General features: G+C 40.3%; 1 protein-coding gene across 1 annotated transcript; it reads right to left on the reverse strand.

Annotated features, from left to right (window-relative positions):
* Window positions 1-2,713: 2,713 nt before the first annotated feature.
* LOC147596693 (mesoderm induction early response protein 3-like) lies at window positions 2,714-27,688 on the reverse strand. Its single transcript, XM_086769608.1, has 13 exons — window positions 27,680-27,688; window positions 26,948-26,972; window positions 24,836-24,984; window positions 18,947-19,081; window positions 15,145-15,265; window positions 12,853-12,938; window positions 12,580-12,652; window positions 10,438-10,589; window positions 7,198-7,279; window positions 5,823-5,917; window positions 3,708-3,835; window positions 3,376-3,521; window positions 2,714-3,168 (listed from the first exon to the last, which is right to left on the reverse strand). Exons 1-13 carry the CDS (start codon window positions 27,686-27,688, stop codon window positions 2,714-2,716), a joined length of 1,656 nt encoding a protein of 551 aa, XP_086625734.1.
* Between the last annotated feature and the right edge of the window lie 175 nt (window positions 27,689-27,863).

The raw sequence follows: 27,863 nt of genomic DNA on the forward strand, positions 1-27,863 counted from the left end.
TCAGCAGTTTGATCATGACAAGAAAAAAACTAAACTTTAAAAAAACATAGCATGAGAAGATGACATATGAGTAACCAAAGTAAAAATATTGCTATAATCACAGCACCAAGTTACACTTCTAAATGAGTCAGCTATCCTTTTCAGATTCCCTGTACATTAAAAGGATACATTTACCAACACTGCAATTGCCCATTATGGATTTTTGGTTTGTTTGTATGAAGAAAAAGTATGGCAGAGGACAAAGAATTCACCACAGTTTGTTATAAGAATTGTGCTTCACCAAAGAACCAAGGCAATATAATTTCTTCATATGGTTGCAATTCTGTCATCTTCATGCTGACTTTCAAAACACAATTCTTATAATAATCAGTAACAAGTTCTCCATTTTAAATGTTTAAATTGAGAGAAAAATAATTAAGTCCAGCTTCTAAAATAAAAATTCAATAAATAGCTATTTTACATGGATAAATTCATAGTGGTACAAATTTATGAATGTCACATCAAGCATGCATAAAAATGGTACTATACACAGAAGTAGTCAGAAAATATTGAAATAGATATCTAAAAAGATATGAAGAATGTGCATATTTACAAAATCTTGCAAATTATTGCCTCATTTTAACAAGGAACTAAAAGTAAACGATACCAGCTAGCTAGCCAACAGGCTAAATAAGATCAGCATTTAAAAATCTATTAGGACTAGCTGAAATTTATTTTTCTCTCATCATTTTCTGAATTTTGGTCAAAAGTCTTTATTAAATAACTAAAGTGTCCATTCAACTTGCTGACAACTCAAACCTTAGACAATTCTCTGTCTATATTAAGAGCCCAGCAATGCATAGATAAATTGAACATATTACTGCATCAGCTAATGAGAATGGGCATGTTCATTTAAGTGCAACTGGTATAAGCATTCAGTTATCTTTGTATAATGATTTTTATACAGACCAGCCACTCACTGTATACCCATAAACTTGAATGTATAACAAATCAAGGATTACAGCCAGTATTTTACTAAGTTACATAAAAACGTGTTGATTCATAAACAAAAGAAACAAGGTACACAGTTCAGCACAAAACACAGCAACAAGAAGCTGACAACTTGGCTGAAAGTGTCAGAGTACAACACAGGGCCAAGGCTACCCATTATTTACCATGTACTTACTAGAACTACATATTTCAGATGTATAAGTTAAGAATTTATTACAAAGTTATCTTTACTTTTGTCCACTGTGCTAAACTAATTTGTTTTAATATGGTAAATGTGCTATTGCATAAGCACTTCAAAGCAATCTTCATTACAATGCTGTAAAAAAACAAACAAACAAACAAAAAAAACCAACTCCATATGCTGCATCTAAAACTCAGGATGTCAATGCAGTTCACAGTATGCATAATAAATACCCTCTTCCCTTTCAAATATTAAAGTCACTACTTTCTAATTACTCAGCATAACCTTGAAGCAAATATTACAAATATCAACAACACAAACTTAATCACTTCAGTAATGAAAACAAGTTAGTGGCAATTAAATTTGTAATACAAACAGTGCAAAGAAAAAGTACAGAGGGAAAGGGGTAATCCTACCCAAGTAATGTTCTCCCACAAGAATTAGAACAAACATGTGCAAGACAAATTTTGTGGATGGCTAAATTGCACTAAATGTTCTAAACAAAAATTTACTGAAGTTATATAGTTGTTTTTATGGGAAACATTTTTACTCATCCTTTCCCATTTGACCAAGGTAGTGAAGTGCCATTTTTGAGCCAATGACTTGCCAAAACAAATAAATGCAATCTACACTGAAGAAAAACTTTCAAATACATACTTCAAGGTTCTACTACTTCTGTATAAACTATAGTCCCTCAGAACTGTAACACTTTGAATCGCAGTGCTCCAAAGAATTTAAGATGTCTTCCAAAATGTAGACTTTTATTTTGCCTTCGGAAAGTTAAGTTATACAGATGCATTAATTGTCAAAGTTGTGGACAAAACCCATTCAAATACAATAGCATAAAATGCATCTGTTTAAGTCAGTAAGTTTAAAGTACACAGATACCTCTGGCAGCATAATTACTTCTGTGTAAGGTAGCCATGGTCTATAATTTTGCAACAGCATCCAAGTATAGGTCTCCATACTTTACTCATGTTAAGTCCCCTGTACTACCTTCCACCAAGATGAACTTGCTGTTTTTTTAAACTGAAGTGCTCTAGTTTAGTATCACATGAGAGAAGTTTCCATTTTAAAAAAATCCTTGTATGTTTGTGCAGTTTAAGTTAGAGAGACCCATCTCTGCTTTTATAAGAGGGGGGGGGGGGGGGAGCTACATTGAGCAGGGATCAGGATCAGTACCTGTAAACATTGTTATTACACTGCATCCATTACAGCAAAAGTAACTTAGACTAAAAAGACACTCCAATCAGTTCAGAACTGTGCTGGTTTTGAAATGATGGCCTCTGTCTACAGGCTTTAAAAGAAAATGGAAGCAGAGCTTAAAGCTGCACCACAGAGTTTTCTTAGTCCCAAACTCCACTGAACATTTCCACGTTTATGGACTGAAAAAAGAAATTACTCTTGATAAATCAAGATATAGTTCTATACGTAAAAAGACATCACTGATGTCAAAGTTCAAACTTCCAGTGAAAGACTAAGCAAACCTGATAGTTCCCATCAAGTTTACTACTACTGCATAAAGTTGTTTAGTTTCCACAGTCATTCTGAGGGAAGGGCAGTATGTTGGTGAAGAGCATGGGTGTTGATAAAACCATTTGTTTCATTTGCAGATAGACTGCTGAAGTCAGTCACTGAAACAGCCATTTTGGCACTGGTAATATGGTGTGTGTGGTTCTCAAAGTCCACACCAAGGTTATTTACAGAGACATCATTCATGAAAGATTCTGGGACAGCAATTCCCATTTTCAATCTCTTTGCAGGTCTTTCTGTCTCCTCACTGCACATGTTCATTTGGTTTAGCTCTGAATGATAAAAGCCAGTCTCAAATAAATTAAAACATTCACTTTCACCATTGCTAGGCAAGTTAAGCAATTCTTCTGTTCCAACAGGCACATGATTAACTGGTGCTCGGGGTAAGTTGTCCATAGGAGGAAAGGCATCCAAGCAGTTCACATCTGAAGTGTGGCAGACTGTAGCTACGCTATTTGTCAATGCTGGATAAAAAGATGAACACAAAATGTAAATGAAATAGTTGTTTATATAGTCACAACAAAGTTTTTTGTTTCAGGTTTTGTTTTTGTTTTTTTTTTGGTTGTGTGCGCGTACGCACACACGCGCGCACACACACGTGTGTGTTTTTGGTTTGGTGTTCAGTTTTTTGTTTGTTTGGTGTGTTGTTTCTTCCCCCCCCCTTGATTTACCTGTCAACTCATTGGCAGTGATAGAGTTCAGAATGTTTAGCTGTTGATCAGAAGTGGTTTCTGTTCGAGTATTAGATGTTAAGGCTGAAGAATGTACTGCTCCACCAAGGGCTTCTGCTTCATCTACCAAACGATCCATGTAGTCCCTTAAAGAATATGGCATTCATAATGGGTTATTGGAAACAGGAAAATAAGGCCTAAAAGTTATGTTGAATTTAATTTCAGTTGCCATAGCCACTGTAGCATTACACTGCAATGACAGGGAGGAAAAAAAAAAATTTCTACATTTATGATTTGCTACAAAAAATGTATTCCAAGAATGTTTTACTTACGTAACTCCTGGATGATGGTTATATCTCTTCTTTCCAAATCTTGTTTGCTGAGCAAAGTAATCATAACGTTCTGACTTTTTCCACATGTAATAGAAAGCCACACACTCAGCAACTGTTCTGGTTCTTACCTAAAGAAAACAGAGAACTTGACAAGATTAATGCAAAGAATTGTTTTTTTCATCTCCCCAGTCCACATATTGCTGCAATATTGTTAGTTTTACTGTTCCAGTATCTGGAATAAACCAATTAAATCGAGAGACTTGAAAGAGATCTACAGTTTCAAGTTTCTTTACAGAGAGGGTGGTCAAACACTGGAAGAGGCTTCCTAGAGAGGTGCTCGATGCCCCATGCCTGTCAGTGTTTAAGAGGCATTTGGATAATGCCCTTAACAACATGCTTTAGCTTTTGGTCAGCCCTGAAGTGGTCAGGCAGTTCGACTAGATGATCATTGTAGGTCCCTTCCAACTGAACTATTCTATTCAAAGTATTACATCTGTTCTATTGTATGCACTACTGTTGTTTGAGTTTTTTTAAAAACTAGATTGAAACTGTATCTACATCTGAAGCATTTCAGTTCATAATCTATATAACAATTTTTCAAACTGTAAGACAGACTCTCTCAAGATGGAAAAAGCAAGCAAATGAATGACCTAAGAGAAGTGAAGCAGAAAAGACTTAGACAAATTCTGGTCCGTAGTGACAGATAGATAAACTCACATGCTTTGTTGCATGTTGGAAAAAATATTTTAAAATTATTTATTTGTATCACTGGTGAATTACTGTTTATTGGTAAGGTCCATTTAAAATTTGAACCACCCAAATATTTATCATAGGACAGGTTAAGTCAAGTGTTGAGCAGGACTAGCTAACTGTTGTTGAACAGCAACCACAATCCTATAAAGTTTACCTGAAATACAACAAAAAAACCCCACCAATCTCCTAAAGAAAAAACTTGTTGCGGTTTAACCCCAGCCAGCAACAAAGCACCATACAGCTGCTTGCTCACTTCCCCACTTCCCCCCAGTGGGATGGGGGAGGAAGAATCAGAAAGGTAAAAGTGAGAAAGTTCATGAAGTTGAGATAAACATAGTTTAATGATTACAATTTTAAATTTTGAAGAAAAAAAAAAAAATAAAAAGAAGAAAAAAAAAAAAAAAGGAGAGAGTGATGCAAATGAAAACAATTGCTAGCCACCAACCTACCGATGCTCAGTCAGTCCCCAAGCAACGGCAGCCCCCACCAACCTTCACCCTCCAGTTTTATTGCTGAGCATGATGTCATATGGTACGGAATATCCCTTTGGTCAGTTGGGGTCAGCTGTCCCAGCTGTGTCCCCTCCCAACTCTCCCAACTTCTTGTGCACCCCCAGCCTGTTTGCTGGCAGGGCAATCTGAGGAGCAGAAAAGGCCTTGATTCTGTGTAAGCAGTGCTCAGCAATAACATCAGTGTGTTATCAACGCTATTTTCAGGACAAATCCAAGACATAGCCCCATACAAGCTACTATGAAGAAAATTCACTCCATCCCAGCCAAAACCAGTAAAAAACCTCAAGGTGGTATTAAAACATACAGGAGATGTACAGAAAGTTTGGAAACATCCATATTGTCAACTGTACCAAATGATACATATATTTGATTGGGGAAAAAAACCCCCAAACAATTCCTATTGTTCAGGCAGAGAGGAGTCAATCAGAAACAATTCAGATCAACTTTAGAACTCCTTCATTGGCGAGAAACCAGAGTACTGATGAATGACTACACTTTCTGAAAACACAAAGAGCTAAGCCTGTTTCTGTAGAATTACACCTTCCTGGTGACAAAATGGAAGTACTAGACTTCTAGGAGAGGCAGACATTTAAACTAAATTATAATATAAATGCATAAATGGAAGTAATGTCAACATAAGTCAATTTCAGAGATAATATAGACTCATCTTGCAATGCCTAGCTTCTCCAATGACATCAGAGGTAAAATCAGCGCAAAAATGCCAAGCTGGTTTTATTATATTAGTTCTTATTTCACTCTTCTGCATGGCTTCTGAAAAAATGCATTGCTTTTACAAGTTTTCAGCATCGTATCATCTACCAATTCTTCCATTTAACTGTAAAATACTAACCTTGTTTTTCTGTATGAGATGAAAGTCTTTTCCATAAATCAGAAGTGCATGTTCAAAGCTTCTACATTCTTCTTCTGTCCATGCTGTCATCTCTTCTAGACAATTGCAAAAGTAGCATGATAAACTTATTTTCACTCACTAACCTTTTACAGAGAATAAAATATTTGTGTTGCTAATGCATGAATATCCAAATGCACTCTAAAAAAAAAACCAAGAGTTATTTAGACCCATGTTCTTTCCTCTACTGTACGGATATCCTACCTGAAATCTAACATTCTTGTTTATAAAGACTCATAAAAGAGTCTTATTTCTGAAATCTTTTATCCTGGAGTGCAAAGGACATTCAAAAGACTTGATTTATTATTTCTTAAGAAGTTAAGAGTACTAATTCTTAGGACAGAATTTGAGGCTCTGACCCACAAGTGGACAGAGGTATTAAAATCCCAAAACAAGAACTGAAAGCCTAGAGAAGTGTGGGGTTTAGGATACAGCCCTGCAACTGATACTTCCTTATTGTTTAGTTCTACACAATCTCTTCTTGTACAAGGGCTTTCTGAAGCACTACTCTTGATATTCCTTATTGTTGCCTTCACCTTTACCTTAGATATTTAGCTTTCACAGCATCTAACTTGTAAGTACTCAAATTCCTTTTGGATCCAGTTCTGAGTAGGGAATATCTTCCAGGATATCAATTTATACCAGGGCTCATAGTCCATTTATGCTTTATGCAACACATATATTAAAATACAGGACAAAGAAGGGTCTTTGCTAAATTATAAACTCTGATTTTTATTTAGGGGAGTAATTAAGTTAGGGACAAACAAGATGAAACCTCATTTTCCACTGTAAACTCAAGTAAATCTCTTGACACTCTACCAAAGACCTATAGAACTATGCGGTAAAACTAGTTTAAGATTGACATAGCACAATTGTTAGTGCCAGTGATGAAGACAGTGGAGCTCACTGACATAGCCAGCTATGTTCTACTGATTCTGGTATAAATGTCATCAGATTATAATTGATCATAATCTTAAAAAGGTACTGTAATGTGAGTGAGAACTGCCTCATGCGAGCAAAAACATGACTCTCCCCTCCATCCTTCTCCTCAGTCTGTGCCATTCTTAAAACAGCAGTAGAGGAAAGAAGGGAAGAAAAGGTATAAAAGTTGATCCTGCAACCTTTATACAAGTTGCAAACTTCTCTAGCAGAAATTTCCATCTGGCCAACGGTCAGATTAGACCTAATCTGTGCTAAAGACATCATGAAATGGGATGTGCTCACTCTGAATCTTACTCAAGGTTTTTCTACACAACTTTTTTTTTTTTTTTTCTTCCTCCAAACACACATTTCTTAAAAAGCAGGTACTCTCTCTTACCCTGAGATGCCTTTCCATTTGAGCAGTATCTCTCAATTGCTTCTTTAACATTATGGCTACTTTTGAGAAGTTCATATAGTGCCTATAAAATAGAAGAAGTCTTCAAAAAGAGTCAAATTTGCAAATATCCAATCTAAACTTCTGAAACTAGCCTTTCAGTAAGCATATCTAATATAAAAAACAGGGTTTATCTTAATACAGGATGAAAATTTTAAAATAACCAAAAGTAAGACCATCCAAAAAATGAGGCAAGATTTAAGCAAACGTAAAGCATTATATGCTATTATTAGTAAAGCTGGATTTGTCAACAGCATGGCAATCAGAAACATGACAGATACAAATACTTGAATGTTGGCAGTGTTGTTAATTCTAAGCATGTCCTTTAAATCACAAATAAGAATCTGATCCCAATAACATCTAATAAAAAAAAGTTTGTATATTACTGCCTTTATAATTGTTGGAGTTTGGTCCTAGTCACCACACAGTTGCTAGCTCTCCCTCCCCAGTGGGAAAGGAAAAAAGAATACGGAAGAAAGGAATTCATGGTTTGAGATGAAGACAATTTACTAGAACAACAAAGGAAAACTACAATAATAACAGAATATAAGGATATTAATATATACGAAGTGAACAATACACAATTTTTCACCACTCAATGTCCCAATGACCGATACAGCCCGTCCCAAGCAGCAAGCAAGGAGCAAGAGAGAGAGATAGAGAGAGAGATGCTCCCCTGGCCAACCCTCACTTATATACTGAGCACGACATTTATGGCATGGTCAGTTTAGAATCATAGAATCATTAAGGTTGAAAGGGACCTTCAAAGGTCATTAGTCCAACCCCCCTGCAAGGAGCGGGGACATCCCCAACTAGATCAGGTTGTTCAGAGCCCCATCCAACCTGGCCTTGAACGTTTCCAGGGATGGGGCTTCCACCACCTCTCTGGGGAACACTGGAACAGGTTGCATCACCCTGACTGTAAAAAATTTCTTCCCAATATCTAATCTGAATCTACCTCCCTCTATTTAGAAACCATTACCCCTCATCCTGCCCTACTGAACAGCCTCTCCCCATCTTTTCTGTAGGCCCCCTTTAGGTACTGGAAGACTGCTATCAGGTCTCCCCGGAGCCTCCTCTTCTCCAGGCTGAACAGCCCCAACTCTCTCAGCCTGTCCTCATAAGAGAGGTGCTCCAGCCCTCTTATCTTCGTGGCCCTCCTCTGGACCTTCTCTAACTGGTCCATGTCCTTCTTGTGTTGGGGGCTCCAGAACTGGACACAGTACTCCAGGTGGGGTCTCACCAGGGCAGAGGAGAGGGGCAGAATCACCTCCCTCGACCTGCTGGTCACGCTCCTCTTGATGCAGCCCAGGATGCGGTTGGCCTTCTGGGCCTCAAGGGCGCATTGCCTGCTCATGTTAAGCTTCTCATCTACCAGCACTCCCAAGTCCTTCTCCTCAGGGCTGCTCTTGATCCATTCCCCTCCCAGCCTGTATTTGTGCATGGGATTGCCACAACCCAGGTGCAGGACCTTGCACTTGGCCTGGTTGAACTTCATGAGGTTGGCACGGGCCCACCTCTCCAGCCTGTCAAGGTCCCTCTGGATGGCACCCCTGCCCTTCCAGCGTGTCGACGGCACCACACAGCTTGGTGTCATCGGCAAACTTGCTGAGGGTGCACTCTATCCCACTGTCCATGTCGCCGACAAAGATGTTGAACAGGGCCGGACCCAGCACGGACCCCTGAGGGACGCCACTCGTGACCGGTCTCCACTTGGACATTGAGCCGTTGACCACCACTCTCTGAGTGCAGCCATCCAGCCAACTCCTTATCCACCGAGTGGTCCATCCATCACACCCATGCCTCTCCAGTTTAGAGAGAAGGATGTCGTGTGGGACAGTGTCAAAAGCTTTGCACAAGTCCAGGTAGATGATATCCGTTGCTCATCCCTTGTCCACCGATGCCGTCACCCCGTCATAGAAGGCCACCAAACTGGTCAGGCACGATCTGCCCTTGGCGAAGCCATGTTGGCTGTCACCAACCACCTCCTTGCTCTCCTTGTGCCTTAGCATGGTTTCCAGGAGAATCTGCTCCATGACCTTGCCAGGCACAGAGGTGAGGCTGACCGGCCTGTAGTTGCCCGGGTCCTCCTTGTTCCCCTTTTTAAAAATGGGGGTTATGTTACCCCTCTTCCAGTCATCGGGGACCTCACCAGACTGCCACGATTTCTCAAATACAATGGCCAGCAGCTTGGCAACTTCATCCGCCAGTTCCCTCAGGACCCGCGGATGCATCTCATCGGGTCCCATGGACTTGTGCACCTTCAGGTTCCTCAGATGTTCCCGAACACGCTCTTCTGCTACAGTGGGCGGTTCTTCATTCTCCCAGTCCCTGCTTGTGCCTTCCACAGCTTGGGTGGCGAGACAAGAGCCCTTATCGGTGAAGACTGAGGCAAAAAAGTCATTGAGCACCTCAGTCTTCTCCATGTCCTGGGTAACCAGGTCACCCATTTCCTTTCAGAGAGGTCCTACATTCTCCCTGGACCTCCTTTTGTCCCCGATGTACCTATAGAAGCCTTTCTTGTTGCCCTTCACGTCCCTGGCCAGATTCAGTTCTGCCAGGGCTTTAGACTTCCTCACCTGATCCCTGGCCACTCAACACAGCCTCTTTGTAGTCCTCCCAGGCTACCTGTCTCCGCTTCCACCCTCTATAGGCTTCCTTCTTTATTTTCAGTTGGTCCAGGAGCTCCTTGTTCATCCATGCAGGCCTCCTGGCTTTTTTGCCTGACTTCCTCTTCGTTGAGATGCATCGCTCCTGAGCTTGGAGGAGGTGCTCCTTGAATATCAACCAACCTTTCCTGGGCCCCTCTTCCCTCCAGGGCTGCCTCCCATGGCACTTTGCCCATCAGATCCCTGAAGAGGCCAAAGTCTGCCCTCCTGAAGTCCAGGGCAGAGAGTTTGCTGCACTGGACAATTTTTTGGGTCAATTATTTTGACTGTATCCTGCCCAGCTTCCTGCACCTGCCCATTAGCAAGACCTGGGAAGCCAGACAGTGTCCTTCGTCTCATTAACAACAACTCATAACATCATGGTGTTTGTCAACATTCTTCACATTTGAAATCCAAAACACATGGGCTACTGAAAATTAGCTCCATCCCAGTCATAACCAGGACAATAATACAAGGCAGAAAAAGACAACAATTAAAGCAATATGTCACAAATGGAACAGGATATAAAACATACTTGTTCATTGTCCCGTGTATGTAGTCCTTGAGGAATTCTGCCAATCATGTTTCCATTTTCTGTTCTTAAATAGGTTTCAAAAAGGTATTCTTTAACTTTACTTTCTGAGATCACATCAGGTTTCCAAAGTAAACTGTCTTCATTTTCATAGGCTGTTAAAACAGAAATCCATTAATGCCAGCTGTGACATTTTTAAGACTGTTACATCAAAAGTTATTTCACAAAGAACAGGAATACACAAATAATCAAATCAAGCACCATCATGCTGCTTTTAAACTGTGGCTCATGTTTCCTCCCCCAAAGCCTCAGTTAAGAGGCAGACTCTGCAGTGTGGTATGGCAAAGAGATTCAGTTGCCATGAGGATGAGATAAGGGACTGAACTCTTGAGACAGTTTTTACAGAGGAGCAGCTTGTTGACAGATACATGATTCAAGTCAAATTATGCATATTTATTAATCATCTTCATATAAACAAACTAGCAAAACCACTCAGTTTTATTCAGTTGTTTTCAACAAATAAGCTATAGTTTATAGTAAAAGAGTACAGGATATTACTTTAACATTAAAATAAAAAAAAAAAAAAAAAAAGAGGTAGTAGCTAACTGGTCATTTTCCATTATAATTTGCCAAAACTTAATTAACAGAATGGAGATCTAGGTCTCAATGTGGTAATTTCTTTTTCCCATTCACTAACAACTGAATGCTCTTAACAACTTGTACGTTCCATATTTTACAAGCAATCAGGATGTATAGTCCTCCTTTGTAATATACTGAAATCATGTATCCACCTCTTAAGTAGCTTATTTGAAAGACAATACATTGGAAATATTCAAGAGGTGGCCTGAATCTTTGTGCACACGTTTAAATTCTAGATTAAACCATAAATTCTTTACTCTGATCAATAAATCATAGAATCATAGAATGGTTAGGGTTGGAAGGAACCTTTAAAGTTCATCTAGTCCAAACCCCCTGCAAGGAGCAGGGACATCTCCAACCAGGTAAGGTTGCTCAGAGCCTCATCCAACCTGGCCTTGAATGTTTCCAGGGATGGGGCATCCACCACCTCTCTGGGCAACCTGTTCCAGTATTCCACCACCCTCATTGTAAAGAATTTCTTCCTAATATCTAATCTAAATCTACCTCCCTCTATTTTGAAATTGTTACCCCTAGTCCTGTCACAACAGGCCCTACTAAACAGCCTTTCCCTGTCTTTCCTGTAGGCCCCCTTCAGGTACTGGAAGACCACTATAAGGTCACCCCAGAGCCTCCTCTTCTCCAGGCTGGACAGCCCCAACTCTCTCAGCCTTGTCCTCATAGGAGAGGTGCTCCAGCCCTCTGATCATCTTTGTGGCCTTCCTCTGGACCCTCTCCAACAGGTCCATGTCCTTCTTGTGTTGGGGGCTCCAGAGCTGGACACAGTACTCCAGGTGGGGTCTCACCAGATTAACATTACACATAATGTGATGAACATTACACATAATACTTCATGTACTCTCTTGGCAATACAAAATTAATAAAATAAAACTATTTATTGAAGTTATTTTTCTACTCTAGCACAATTGCAGTTTTTAACCTAAATTTACACAGAAATAACATCACACTTAAAACATCATACCTTTTAAAAGACAAGGTGTATCAGGACCTACATCATCTACTCAAGCTACAGAAATTTAAAGTAGTATATTGCTTTGTTTTTCATATCCATTCTGTAATCCACTGTTGTGCTTGCCAAAAAACAAGCAAAGAAAAATACAGTTTTGAATATCTTCAATGTAAACTAAGTTACATGCTCATAGCCCAGTTATGATACCCTGATAAAAATATTTCCTTCTCGACCCACAGTTTGTTGCCTCCTAATATTACTAGATACTTCAGTATTAACACTGTAAACCACCCTCCTATGTCTTCTTGAGAATCTCCTCTCAAAATTGTAGAATCACATTTCTGACATAATTACGTGGTTGTGTTACTTCAGTTGACTAGGTTTTTTCTTTTTTCTTTTTTGTTTATTTTTTTTTTCTTTTTTAAGGTCTCTGAGACTAACTAAATCATTGCATTCCTCTTATACATTTAAATAACATTTTTTCCAATCAACTGTTATGTATAAACATAACAACAAGTAAAACAGTCAGAAGAACTTACCCTTTTCATTATCCCTGTATCTACCAAGGTAAGGTGGAATTTCAGCCTGATACTGTGAACCAACCATTATTTCCTGAAGATGTAACAAAAATCACAAGAGAAAGGTATTAGCTTAATATTTTGTGTATGGAAGCATTACAAATTCCATTGACGCAGCATTTTGTGGTGAATTCCAGAATTAAGGTACTATTTTAAATATGTACTATAAATCTTAATGCATTTTTCTTAACAATAAAGTTTTTCTTAACTTTTTTTTAAAGATATAGTTATTACCTTTCTCAGCTCTTCAGATGAATTACCATTGTCTGCCTCTACGTCTTCACCATCTGATTCCTTATCTCCATCACACATAGTGTTTGCTTCAGACACAAAGAAGTTTGGTTTTAGCTAGGAAGAATTTTCAGTTCAAACACAGAACTACAAGATATACTTTACTTTTGAAAGGAGCCCCTGCTTTTATTCTGGGAGACACTCATCATGAGTCTGTTGATCTACATTTCTATCAAACTAGCATGAAGTCAGAAAGCACTTACCAGTGCTTGTATATTGCAGAACTGAAACATTTACCATCACTGCAACTGAGACAATCTACTATATTTCTAACAGTCAAAAGGAAATTAGATAATTTTTCTTAATCAATTTTCTTCAATAAAGGCTTACACTTCATAGAAAAGGTATGAGAAAAACAGACAACTTCAAGGGCTAGTTAACTAACTTAGCTAACTTAGTCCCAGGTTAATTACAAAGAAAGTAAAGTTGAAGGCAAGTCTTTATTACCTACTAAAGCCTTTCATCAGAAGTTTTAATGGGCATTCAAAACATTCCTTTAAACAAGGCTGCCTGGAGTGAAGATATAATAGATATACACAAAATAGAATAATCAAAAGACAGCAAAAGTTTGCTTATTCCTCTTGAAACTTCCCCCCCCCCCTTAGGAAGAAATACAGCAGAGTACTCCAAGTAATTAAAATACAGTACTCTACAGAATAACTCATATTTTAGAATATGGAATGCTGTGGTACTGGGTTCTGAAGTAATACTATTTCTTATTTTATCCGTGGCAGAATAGAATCTACAGTTCTGGTAAGATTAAAGCTATTTTGTATTCTCAATTTTCAGTAACAACATGCTCATAAATAGTGTTGCAATTTTAGCTTAATCACAACTAAATAGAATCATCAACATCAGAGACAATATCCAAGACTACAGAAGAGGAGCCTCAGTCCATAGTCATTACTACAATCACCAGTCTCTCTCTTTTTGCTGTTAGAAGTAGCAGGCAAGAAGCTAACATGAATGCATGAAACAACAATATGCCTGGATAATAACATACAATTATTTTTTTCAATTAATCCAAATTTCATAAAATAGCCTGTAAGACATTTTTATCTTAAAAATTGAACATTATCTTAGAGAAATGGACAGGGATCAGAAAAAAAGATGAAACTCTCAACAGCATAGAAAATTGACATTTCCCTCCCTGAAACAGTGGATATTTGATTTTAAAATACCCAACCAAAAGTTCTAATAGAGAAAGAGTAACAATTCTGATATAAAACCATGATAGTTCAAAGCAAAGATGACTGTTTCTTAATCCTGAGTAAGATGAGGAGCTAATAATTTTTTCCATAAAGCTGCCACACTTTCAGTGTTATATTCATTAACAGTTCATAAGCAACGTTTAAGTGCCAGCAAAGTTGGAGTTTGCTTAACTAAAAAAGGGTATCATCATTTTTAAGGTTTTTGTATCTCCCTCAATACAAACATCTTGCATTACACAATCAGCAGTATGCAAAGGGCTACAAATTGCTGATGACTGAGATAGCACATTCCTTTTATCATCCCCCTTCTCTAGAGGGATGAAATTCCCCAGAAATAGCTCAAGATACTTGCCAAATTAAAACTGTGATAAAAATCCTCCACATTGCCTATTGCAGGTTAGTTTGTTCACTGGTGTACTAGAGTTGGAGCAATGAGTAATATCTCATCCAGGTTGGATAACTGAACCACTGGTTCTCGGATCTTTCCCTAATAGCTCCATGGGTAGTGAAATTTTGGTGGTCACAGGTTCATAGGCCCCATCCCATATAAAACCACTTTGGCTCATGAAGTCCTATGGAAAACTGTTGAATGTGTAAAGGGAAATAATCACAAAGAAATCACATCCTAGTTCACATCCACAGGTTGAATGAAGGAGTCACTGGCTTAAAAGCAGCACCAAAAACTTTAGTAGAGAAACACTAATTTAAAAGAATGGGTTATATATTCATGTCATTCAGTAACATATTGAAAAATCACAAAGTGTTCCTCAACACATTAACTATTAATTATGAAAAGTTACTGTATTTGTAGAAAAAATATTGTGCTTTGAGCACAGTACTAAATATAGGTCTTCTAGGTAATCAATAATACCAACCAAAGACAACATTCACATACAACATCCTGCAAAGCACTGTTTCTCAATTCCTGGTAAAGTCAACACTACTCTGCAATTTTGATATTTTAAGCTAGGAAGCTATATATAATGCTAAAACTTTTTGAGTATTATAAAATTAGGTTTCCTACATCTTAATGGTCGAGGAAAGAAGTCGGTAGCCTCATGTGAAGTAACTGATGGTGTCAAGTCATCAGCAGAGGACTGTGTTTCTTCATCATCACCTGACAAGAGGTCTTTAGCTATTTCCTCCTGTATCATTAAAAAAAAAAAAACAAAAAAAAAACAAAACCACAACCTCAGATTGACTATTAAGTACAGACTGGTGAGCATTTAGATACAGTAAATTGTAAGTCCCATTAATTAAAATGAATTATTTTACCATAAGTAATTTTAGCAGACTGTCCTCTCAATTAAAAAGCTAGTTCACTCCTCCTAAATCTCAGAACAAATATAACCATTCACGCCAGAGGGGTTAATTTCCCCCTTGTCTTCTATTAAAATAAATGCACAAGTAGTAACTTCTGCAAGCATCAAGTCTCAGATATTCCTCCAAATGCTTCCAATGAAAAATGCCAGTGGAAATCATTATAATTCTGTCATCCTTTGCATCACATATATACTAAAGCTTTAACAGGCTGTTACCCCTTAAACTCTGGGGAAGGGGACACACATCACAAAACAGCCATGCACTTCTGTAGACTTTTGCCAAGAAGAGTTACAGATAATAGACAACCCATTATCTTCCCAAATCAGAAAAAAAATATTGATGTTTCTGTAGGTTAAAAAAAGAAAAAGGAAAGAAAAAGCACACTTCCTCCACTACCAGACATATTTGAACCCTTCTGTATAGAGATTATAAAGGGAAAGAACTGTATTAGACAACAAGCTGACTACATTTTTGTATCCTCAACACAATTGTGACTCAGATGTGCAGAGCCATCATTATATGCTACTTTCTGCGGAGTTTATCATTTCAGCATACTTACAGAAAGTAAAAAGAGACACATACTCACTACCTACACATTTTATAATACAAACTATTAGCGGCATATGCTTTATAGCCAAAAATCGGAGTAAAGTCTCAGAATTCAAAGTTAGCCTGAGAATCACAAAACCTGAAGTTTCATGTGTCTATATTCAACAATGCAACACATACAGTTATTGCACATAAAACAATCTCCTCTCATCCCCCAAAGTTGAGGTCTTTCCAAATTATAAGCATCTGAAAGGAACTTTCCAAAGCATTCAGGAGTGCATTTAAGTTATCCACAAAGGTTTGATACATGACATGTATGTTGGAAGCCAGAATTACTATTTCTGGACACTGCATACATTAAAATAAAATACAGATCTTTTCAGAAAAAACCCACTCCTATTAATTAAAAAACAAAAAAAAATTAAAAAAAAGGAAATCTATTTAAAGTTCTCTGGATGTGTTTTGGAAAAACTGTTAACTTAATCATTTCTCATCTGTAGCAATAGAGTGCCACTAAAGTTGCACGTTTAAGAGTGATAATTATAATTACAGTCAGATCCTCAATATCCTTGAAAAATAATTCAGAGTAGAACCACACAATCACAGAATCATTCAAGATGGAAAAGACCTTTAAGATCTGTCGTAGTTTAGTCCCAATCGGGAAGAGACTATGCAGTCTCTCTCTCTCACTCCCCCCACCCTCTGAGGGAACAGGGAGAGACAAGATAAGAAAAAAGACTTGAGGTTTCAGATATGGACAAGAAGAGATCCTTAAAGTTATCATTATGGGCAAAATAGACTCGACTTGGGGAAAACTATTTGCTTATTATTAAAACCAAAGCAGGATAATGAGAAAGAGAACAAGATGACTTCCCCCCACCCCTCCCTCTTCCTGGGCTTAACATTAGGAAGGCTAAAGCCCTGACGGAACTGAATCTGACCAGGGATATAAAAAGCAACAAGAAAAGCTTCTATAGGTATGTAGGGGACAAAAGAAAGGCCAAGAAGAACGTAGGCCCCCTCTGGAAGGAAACTGGTGTCCTGGTTACCCGGGACATGGAGAAGGCTGAGGTGCTTAATGACATTTTTGCCTCAGTCTTCACCGATAAGGGCTCTTGTCCCACCACACAAGCTGTGGAAGGCACAAGCAGGGACTGGGAGGATGAAGAACTGCCCACTGTAGCAGAAGAGCAGGTTCGGGAACATCTGCGGAACTTAAAGCTGCACAAGTCCATGGGACCCAATGAGATGCATCTGTGGGTCCTGAGGGAACTGGCGGATGAAGTTGCCAAGCCACTGGCCATAGTATTTGAGAAATCCTGGCAGCCTGGTGAGGTCCCCGATGACTGGAAGAGAGGGAATATAACCCCCATTTTTAAAAAGGGGAACAAGGAGGACCCGGGCAACTACAGGCCGGTCAGCCTCACCTCTGTGCCTGGCAAGGTCATGGAGCAGATTCTCCTGGAAACCATGCTAAGGCACATGGAGAGCAAGGAGGTGGTTGGTGACAGCCAACATGGCTTCACCAAGGGCAGATCGTGCCTGACCAATTTGGTGGCCTTCTATGACGGGGTGACAGCATCGGTGGACAAGGGACAAGCAACTGACATCATCTACCTGGACTTGTGCAAAGCTTTTGACACTGTCCCACACGATATCCTTCTCTCTAAACTAGAGAGGCATGGGATTGATGGATGGACCACTAGGTAGATAAGGGGTTGGCTGCATGGCTGCACTCGGAGAGTGGTGGTTAACGGCTCAATGTCCATATGGAGACCGGTCACGATTGGTGTCCCCCAGGGGTCCGTGCTGGGCCCAGCCCTGTTCAACATCTTTGTAGGCAACATGGACAGTGGGATAGAGTGCACCCTCAGCAAGTTCGCTGATGACACCAAGTTGTGTGGTGCTGTCGACACACTGGAGGGAAGGGATGCCATCCAGAGGGACCTTGACAGGCTGGAGAGGTGGGCCCGTGCCAACCTCATGAAGTTCAACCAGGCCAAGTGCAAGGTCCTGCACCTGGGTCATGGCAATCCCAGGCACAAATACAGGCTGGGAGGGGAATGGATTGAGAGCAGCCCTGAGGAGAAGGACTTGGGAGTGCTGATGGACAAGAAGCTCAACATGAGTGGGCAATGCGCCCTTGCAGCCCAGAAGGCCAACCGCATCCTGGGCTGCATCAAGAGAAGTGTGGCCAGCAGGTCGAGGGAGGTGATTCTCCCCCTCTACTCTGCCCTGGTGAGACCCCACCTGGAGTACTGTGTCCAGCTCTGGAGCCCCCAACACAAGAAGGACATGGACCAGTTGGAGAAGGTCCAGAGGGGGCCACGAAGATGATCAGAGGGCTGGAGCACCTCTCCTATGAGGACAGGCTGAGAGAGTTGGGGCTGCTGTTCAGCCTGGAGAAGAGGAGGCTCCGGGGAGACCTGATAGTGGTCTTCCAATACCTGAAGGGGGCCTACAGGAAAGACGGGGAGAGGCTGTTCAGTAGGGCCTGTTGTGACAGGATAAGGGGTAATGGTTTTAAAAGCGAGGGAGGTAAATTTAGATTGGATATTAGGAAAAAATTTTTTACAATGAGGGTTGTAGAACACTGGAACAGGTTGCCCAGAGAGGTGGTGGAGGCCCCATCCCTGGAAACGTTCAAGGCCAGGCTGGATGAGGCTCTGAGCAACCTGATCTCGTGGGGGATGTCCCTGCTCCTTGCAGGGGGGTTGGACTAGATAACCTTTGAAGGTCCCTTCCAACTCGAACCATTCTATGATTCTAAGATCATCGAGTCCAACCATAAACCTAACACTGCCAAGTCCACCACTTGTACAGTAACTCTTAATTGTATATTGAAATTGACAAAAATAGTATTTTGTAACATCAAGAAAAAGTTTAATATAATTTAAGCTCACCTGGATTTCTGGTTTTAAACCATAATACAGGGGAAAATAGTTCTGACTTACTTTATCTAGAGTCATATCTGGAAGTTCATCTGCAAGTTCACTTGGAGAGCTATCCGCACTGGAACCAGCCATAACTGGAATCACGGGTTCATAGCCATAGAATACCAGTAAGTCTTCCAATGGCATGTTTCCTTCCTAATACAAGAAGATTTACAAACATTTCAACATATTGCTAAATACTTGCAAACAGTTCAGGCCTAAAAGAATAAGACATATTTTGAAAAAAAAAAAAAAAAAAAAAAAAAAAAAAAAAAAAAAAAGAAAAGAAGAGTTAAAAAACGAACAAACAACTTAATTGAAAGTAGGAATCTTGATTAAAGATCCAAAATATTTTCAGGCACAGGACTGAAATAATTCATAACCATGTCTCTTGGCATATAATGAAGTCCCATCAAGCTACTGAAGAAAACTGTTTACTGGATGAAAACTAAAGAGTAATTACTAAGAATTTGCTTTTTATCTCATTCATATTGTAGAACATGATTCGCCTATATTTTTTCAAGACAGAAGATATACTAGAAACACTAACAATCCCCCTACAAGAAAGAAATGCAGAAAAACTTGAAGACTTTATTCCTATATAGTTACAGCTGCAAGTGTGCAAAACACCACAACAGGAAACCAATATAGCAACTTTTTATCCCTTTTATCCTTCCTTTCCATTTCCCACACAATATATTTTATAATGCCTGTTGAGAAGGCGTTGTGGTTTAACCTGAGCCAGCAACTAAGCACCACACAGCCACTCACTCACTCCCCCTGGGTGAGATGAAGGGGAGAATCAGAAGGGTAAAAGTGAGAAACAAACTTGTGGGTTGAAATAAAGATAGTTTAATAACTGAAAATAAATAATTAAAAAAAATCCAAAAGAGACAAGCAATGCAAATGAAAACATTTGCTCACCACCAACCAATAGATGCCCAGTCAGCCCTCAAGCAGCAGCCCCCCCACCAACCGCTGCCTCAGCTTTTATTGCTGAGCATGACATCATATGGTATGGAATATCCCTTTGGTCAGTTGGGGTCAGCTGTCCCAGCTGTGTCCCCTCCCAACTTCTTGTGCACCTCCAATCTACTCACCGGCAGGGCAGTGTGAGGAAGAGTTGTGCTGGGGTTTTGATTGGGCAGGGCCAGGTCAACCAGCAGATCTAGTGTTAACTAAACAAGTGGCTTTTGCTAAATGTGTATCCCAATTTTTGAAGGTCCCACCACCCATCGCTCTCAGTGTAGCTTTCAGCAGTCCATTGTACCGTTCAATTTTTCCAGAGGCTGGTGCATGATAGGGGATGTGATATACCCACTCAGTGCCATGCTCTTTGGCCCAGGTGTCTGACGTCATTTTGGAAATGGGTCCCATTGTCTGACTCAATTCTTTCTGAGGTGCTGTGTTGCCATAAAACTTGCCTTTCAAGCCCCAAAATAGTATTCCAGGCAGTGGCATGGGTCACAAGGTATGTTTCCAGCCATCCAGTAGTTACTTCCACCATTGTAAGCACATAGTGCATGTTAGGTTTGCAGTAGTGTGATATAATCAGTCTGCCAAACTTCCCCATATTTATGTTTCAGCCATTGTCCTCTACACCAAAAAGGCTTTAGCCACTTAGCTTATTTGATTATGGCACACGTTTTGCATTCATGGATAACCTGTGCAATGGCATCAATGGTCAAGTCCACCCCTCAATCACGAGCCCATTTGTATGCTGCATCCCTTCCTGGACGTCCTGATGTGTCATGGGCCCCATCAAGCTATAAATAGCTCACCCTTATGTTCCCAGTCCAGATCCACCTGAGCCACTTCAGTTCTAGCAGCCTGGTCCACCTAATCATTGTTTCAATGTTCTTTAGTGGCACGACTCTTGGGTATGTGAGCATCTACGTGACATACTTTTACAATCAGGTTCTCCACCTGGGTGGTAATATCTTGCCATAATTCCACAGCCCAGATGGGTTTCCCTCTGTGCTGGTAGTTGGTCTACTTACAATGCTGTAGTCACCCCTGCAGAGCATTAGCCACCATCCATGAGTCAGTATAGAGATAAAATACTGGTCATTTCTCTTGTTCAGCAATATCTAGAGCCAGTTGGATGGCTTTCACTTCTGCAAACTGACTCAATTCACTTTGTCCTTCAGCAGTTTCTACGACTTGTCATGAAGGACTCCACACAGCAGCTTTCTACCTTCAATGTTTTCCCACAGTACAACAGGATCTATCTGTAAACAGGGCACATTGCTTTTCATTTTCCAGCAATTTATTATACAGAGGAGCCTCTTCAGCACAAGTCACTCTCCTCATAGAATCACAGAATCTTTAAGGTTGGAAGAGACCTCCAAGAGCAAGCAGGATTACTATCGCAGCAATACATCATCAGTTGGGTAAAACTAACCTGTTTCACGACGGTCCTCTGGCAACACTCCAAAGTTTCAGCCCTCTGGCCAGTCCATGATCATTTCCAGAATTCCTGGGTGGTTGGAGTTTCCCATTCGAGCCTGTTGCGTTATCAGTGCAACTCACCTACTCCATGTAGCATCAGTTGCATGATGCGTAGAGGGGACTCTCCCTTTGAACATCCAGTACAGGCAATCAAGGTGCCAAAAGGAGCTGTGCTTCAGTACCAAAAACTTCCAAAGCGGTGGTCTGTTTGATTCGGGAATTTGCAAATCCTTCCTTGAAGGGATACCTGTCCTTCACACTTGACAGGAGTCACCGCCAAAGACTGGGGACTTCTGCCCTTTTCCAGTCCCTTTGTCAATGGCCTTATCCCTAGTAAGGGATCCCAGCTGTCGGGCTTCCTTGCCCTCCAATTCCTGACTATCGTCCTCAATATCCCAGCATTGGAGTAACCAGCTGAGAATTTGCTCGCCTGGTTGATGGCTGAAATCTTTTTGTATGTCTCACAGCTCACTCAGGGACAGGGATCAGGTGGTTTCCCTCTCATTTATGATTCTTCCCTTCCTCCTCCTGTTCTTGTGGCTGCTCTTCTGATTGTCTCTCCTGCTCCCTCTTAGGGGAAGCTTCTTCATCCCTTACTAAATGAGTTGCCTTCCACTTCCATTGTTTCTTTTTAGTTATAGAAGTGACTGATGTAGTTGAAGGCTGGATCTGTGGTTTAGCCACAGTGTCTATTGGTATGTTTTCAGATCCAGAGACCCTCTCTTCTCCTTAAGGGTGCTGAATAGCATTGAGTAGTGTTTGGTAGGTGCAGGCCAGGGCCCAGCACAGTATGATAAGTTGTGCCTCTTTGGAATAGTCAGAGCATATCCCCCCCCCCCCCATTCTATCACTTCATCAGGATCCTACAGTTGTTCAGGAGTGAAGTTCTAGACCACTTCTCTAGATACCTGCCCATATTCTCCCACATGCCTTGCCACCCATGACCATCCTGCCACGGAGCCTGGGTCATATTCCTAAATTGCTTGTTAAGCTTAGAAAAAGCCAAAATATTCCTAAGAAACACCAATAGAAGAAGCATTTTGACTACCCAAGGATGTTCAAGATACTGAAAAGTTATTGTAATGAGGGAGAAAACATCACAGAAGAAGGTGGTGAAGGTGCCATTCTGTATTTCCTCCACAAAAAAAAACCTCTCAGAGGATGAAGTATAATTGTTAATTGTCTCCATGAGATGGTACCCAAAGTACAGTAATGGCTTCAGTAGAGCCCAAATACCAGAGTAAGCTCAAGGTCAGTGTTTTACTAACAAATCTCCCAGGCAAAACATCACTAAGGGCTACAGAGCACAGCAAACTGCAAAAGCCAAAACAAATCTTTAACAAGTACAGCACAAAAAAAAAAAGCATGACACAGATCAGATCAACTAATATCAAGAGCAGATGAATCAATACTGTGACCCACAACTGTTAACAGATATAAATCCCTTCTAATAAGCTCTGGTCAAATCTGTTATCTCTAACTCTTCATGCCCCACGTTGGGCACTAAAAAGGAGTGTTGTGGCTTAACCCTGGCCAGTAACTAAACACCACACAGCTGCTCGCTCACTCCCCCCTACCCTGGTGGAATGAGTTGGAGAATCAGAAGGGTAAAAGTGAAAAAGAAACACATGAGTTGAGATGAAAAGTTTAATAATTTAAAACAAATAATTTTTTTTTTAAATTGTAAGGAAATTGGGGGGGGGGGGGGGGGTGAGAAAAGAAAGAGAGAGAGGAGGGATGTAAAACCCAAGACAGACAAGCAATCCAAAGGAAAACAATTGCTCATCACCAACCAACTGATGCTCAGCCAGTCCCCAAGCAGCAGGGCAGTGTGAGGAGCAGAAGAGGCCTTGACACTGTGGAAGCACTATTCAGCAGCAACTAAAACATCCCTGTGTTATCAACACTGTTTCCAGCACAAATCCAAAACAGAGCCCCATACCAGCCTCTGTGAAGAAAATTAACTCTATCCCAGCCAAAACCAGTACAGAAGGTAATAGGTGAAAGACAGCTAATGATATAGAAGCAAAAATCAAGAGAAAGGTTTGGTTTATACCTTTTTTCCTGCAGCTTTTAATCAAATTATTTTACTAACTATCATCATACTTGCATTCTAACACAGTTAATAAACCAAACTGTGGACATTTTTTTTAGTTACTCGATTCAAGTCAAAGAATTATAAATATTTTCCAATATTTATACCTTTGAAAGTTATATTACCTTTAAAAATTTCTTGTTGAACTCATATACTGATTAAATTACTTGTTTTCTTTAGTCAACTAAGGTCTTAGTCCTGCAAGACTTTTCACAATGGGTAAATGTAAACTCATATCCAAGTCTTTCCAGGATCAGGACATAAAATAATAAAGTGTTTAAGATGAGTGGCACTCCAGAGTTTTTTTTTCCTTCTGTTACAGAAGCAATAATATTGTTTTTTGGAGTAACAACTCCATTTTAACCACCAGACTTGGCAAGCTGCTTCAGTATTATAACTGCAAGTTCACAATCAGCAAAAATGTAATTGTAAAGGTAGCAGAAAAAAACCAAACAAACAAAAAAACCCAACAAAAAAACCCAACCCTCAAACAACCAAAACACTAACAATTCTACATTTAAAAACTTGTTTTTACATGGACTACAAAAACACAGTCTCATATTTAATGCTAAAAATTACACTTTCCTGGAACTCTGACCAAAATCTGCAGTTATGCTGAGTGGTGTAAGTGGGTTACTGAATGGTAATGCAAGAAGTATCAGTTTGTGGATGTTCAGCATTCAGCAGTCATTTAAAGTGGGTGATGCACTGCCACAGATGAACAAGAGGTGTAAATAGGAAAAACATGTAATTAAAAAGTGTAAAAAGGAATAGGAAAAGCCAAGGAGCACACTGGTCATTTTGTACACCCACCAAATGCCAAACTGATGAAACTGAGACCTAGAACTACAATTTATGTAGCAAATTAATGTGATCCATCATGTCTAAAACAGGATTGTGTTTCCAGATTGGAAAAACAAAATCTGACCAACAGAATGAAACACAGCTAGCTGTCACTTAATAGTATGCAAAATGTACAATTTCAACTTATTTCCAACTTATAAAACTTAGAAATTATAAGTTATATTAGATGATAGTACTCTGAAATCTGGAAGAGAAATCACTGAACCAAAGTGAAAATACTATTAAATGAAAAGAACCTGAATTTAACATAACGCTAATATCTTTCAGAAGCTAAGTTCAGTCTTTTTGTGAGGATGCACTGATTTAAAAAAAAAAAAAAAAAAAAAAAAAAAACCACACAACACCAACCAAACAAAAAAACCCCCAAAAAAAACAAACTGCAAAGGCATTTTGCAGGAAACTGTATTATATAATACAACCTAAAGAACAGGTTGAGTGTTCTTTTCACTAAAAAAGGTACAACATATATGGACATTTAGGAGAGAGCGAGTCACTCTTACCTTTTCTAAATCTTCAATTTCAGAGCTGAAATTTTTGTTTTCATCCATCATTTCTTCCTCTTCTTCAAGGGTTCGCTCATCATCATAATCATGTACCAGCATTTCAGCAGAAGGGTCAAAATCATGATCCTCAGATGATAAAGAGCCAACTATTAAAAATAAATAAATAAATAAATAAATCCCCTTTTTAGTCATTTTTTTTCCTATACCAACATATGAAATTACATCACAGAAAAAAAAATAAGGTCGCATGAATTTTTACATACAAGGTCAGAACTCTCAATGGAATAACTGGAACAAATTCCTAACTATCTGACAGATTCAGCTATTTTAACTGGCCTTCTCTTTTCGTACCTGTAAGTAATAGGTGCAGTTTTCTCTCTTGCAGTATAGAGTACTTGGGAGAAGCATCTAAACTACTGAAACTAAGTTTCAGAAAGTACAATCTCAAATTAATATTTTACGGAATAAAAGATTGTTCAAAACATCCTTGAAATCATCATTAAGATATAAAGTCCATGTCACAAGACTTCAGATGCTGCAAGACACTGATTTATAGACTCTGATTCCATTTATATGATTTATATGGTAACTAGCATAGTAATAAGTCATCAAAAAAGTACTATTATTTTAAGTGCATTTTGTCCACTGTTATCATTAGATTCAACAAATTTTAAAGATGCAAATATTCTGCACCTCAAAGGCAGCATTCTACAATGAAAACTACTGAAATACAGGGTTGTTTTGACCTTTAACATTCACTTTCTTAAGGCTTTCAGGATGGAGAAAAACAGATTAGGATATTTCTCTTTCACTTCTGGTTTTCCCTTCTGGTTCTCACATACTAGTGTTCTGTTGCAATTCTTGGCTTCCAAGCAGCAAAGAAAAGGTTTATTAAGAATTATTTCCATGTAAAAACTTCTTTAAAAGTTTGAAGGAAATAGCTACAAGTTTTCAATGCTTTTCTCAAAAAAAATAAAGCAGTATCTCTCTGCACTGCTTCTAGCCTTCAATGATACAATTGTATATACTAACACTTCTGAGTCTTAAAGCATCTAATTAATTTTTCAACAATTATGCTAAGTGTTTATTCCTTACATGCAGGTAATTGAAGTAAATTTTGTACATTTAGCTCGCTTAAGACAATACTGTGAAAGTTCATAACACCATACCATAGGGAAACATTCAGGCCAAAAATGCTTTTTATTCATATTCTATTCATGTTATGGTCTCATAGAACTCTCAGTATAGCTGATAATAGTACTCTAATTAAGACATTACATGTTGCATTTTTCTACTGTTGGCCATCACATCCTAATCCTATGGCTTTTAAAGAACTGTCAACTGCCTTAATACAACATATATTTATATATACATGTATGCTCAAGACTACTGCTTCTAATTGCTGTTCTAATTCATTTTATGCTTGAGTAACTCAAGTGGAAGTTCAATTCCACTCTCAGATTTTAGATAAAAAGAGTCTCACTTCTTCAGAAGCTCTGAATGCTCAATATCTAATTTAATTTTTAAAACCATATTAAAATAACATCAGCTCAATAAATTTAATAATAGTTTAAAAAAAAAAAGATTAAAACCAGTCAATGCCGAAAGCAGTTACACAGAAGCAAATGCATTTCCCAAATACTTCTTCATGAGTAGCCCTGCTGATGTTAAATATGTTTGCTTGTGTAAAGTATTCCAGAGAACCTTAACAGCAGTTAAAGCCTTAACAATTACATGTCATTATTATTTTAAACATTTTCTGATATTATCAAGAAGACAAAAATTTACACAAGCCCACAGTTATCAGCAACAAGAGAAGCTATCTCTCTCCAGGCTACATGACTTTACTGAGATGCTGACTTAAAAGCACTACAAAAGTTTATTTTCATTTTGGGTTCCAAACAGCCAATTACTAGCTGCAACACAGTTAAGGGAAGAACTCCACAGCACACATCTCCTTCTCTTAAAAAATCAAGCAGGCAGTTAGTTATGTGAACATGAAGCGTTAGGAAAACTACAGTTAGCAAAGCTTTGGGAATGAGCAGGAAGGAGAAAGCTGCGTGTAGGCAGCAGGGTAGGTGCCGGGGCAGGAGGTGGGTGAGGACGAACCTGGGCTCGAACTCCCAAAGGAAGCCTGTGGGAAGAGAAGAGAGCGAGGTGAGACGCGGGCTCCCTCCAGCTCAGCAACAGGTCTCACGCCCCCCCCTCCCCCCGGAGCTGCCCCCTTCCACCGCCACCCTCCTTTTCCGCCGCTCCGCGTTCCCGCCTGCCTCGCCCCCAACTCGCCTCTCCATTCCGTTCACCCTCTCCCATCCCTCCTTCCCTCGCTCGCTCCCCGCCTGCCGCTCTCTTTTCCTCCTCTCCTGGCAGAACATCCCCCTCCCCCCCCACCAGGAGCCGCGCCCGACCGGGCGCTCCCGCTCCCTCTGGCCCCGGCGGGACATGACAGGGGCAGGCAACGGCGGAGGGAGCCGGACCAGCCGCCTATTCCCCGCTCCCAACCCAGAGCTCGTTCCTCCTCCCTCCCGACGGGCGTTTCTCCATCGCCCACGCTGCGGCAACGCCGCTGCTGGTCCGTTCCGCGCCCCCCTCTGCAGCTTGTCGGGCGCCCGCGGGCTGCGAACCCAGCACCCGCGCTGCGCGGCACTCGCCGTGCGGCCTAGTCACGCAGACTCCCACTGCCCCGGTGCTGCCAGCCGCCTCGCCAGCCACTCCACGCCGCCGAGCCGCCCCAGAAGCGCCTTACGGGGATGACGAAGCGGACGTAGGGGGCCTACCGACGGCGGAGCCCTGCGAGGAGCCAACCGAACCCTAACGCCCTAACCCGCTTTCCCCGCTCACCTCCGCCATATTGGGACGATCAGGCTGAGCAACAGCGCTGCGCCGAGTACCCGGATGGAACCGCTAAGCCAATAGCGGCCGCTGAGCTCCAGCCAGAGCCGGCCAGGGAAGGAGGGAGCGGACTGGAGGAGGCAGTGTCGGGACCCCGCCTCCAGCGGCGCCGCGGCCTCCTGCCCCGCCCGGA

Source organism: Chlamydotis macqueenii, chromosome W, assembly GCF_036417535.1.
Source record: "Chlamydotis macqueenii isolate bChlMac1 chromosome W, bChlMac1.mat, whole genome shotgun sequence".
NCBI lineage: Eukaryota > Metazoa > Chordata > Aves > Otidiformes > Otididae > Chlamydotis > Chlamydotis macqueenii.

Bases quoted from the DNA above. Each gene is read 5' to 3' on its own strand.
- LOC147596693 (XM_086769608.1), bottom strand. The intron at 19,082-24,835 runs GTAAGAGTGACT...TTCTTGTATTAG, and splicing joins AAATTGAAGATTTAGAAAAG to GAAGGAAACATGCCATTGGA. The intron at 3,836-5,822 runs GTTAGTATTTTA...TGTTTTCTTTAG, and splicing joins ATCTCATACAGAAAAACAAG to GTAAGAACCAGAACAGTTGC.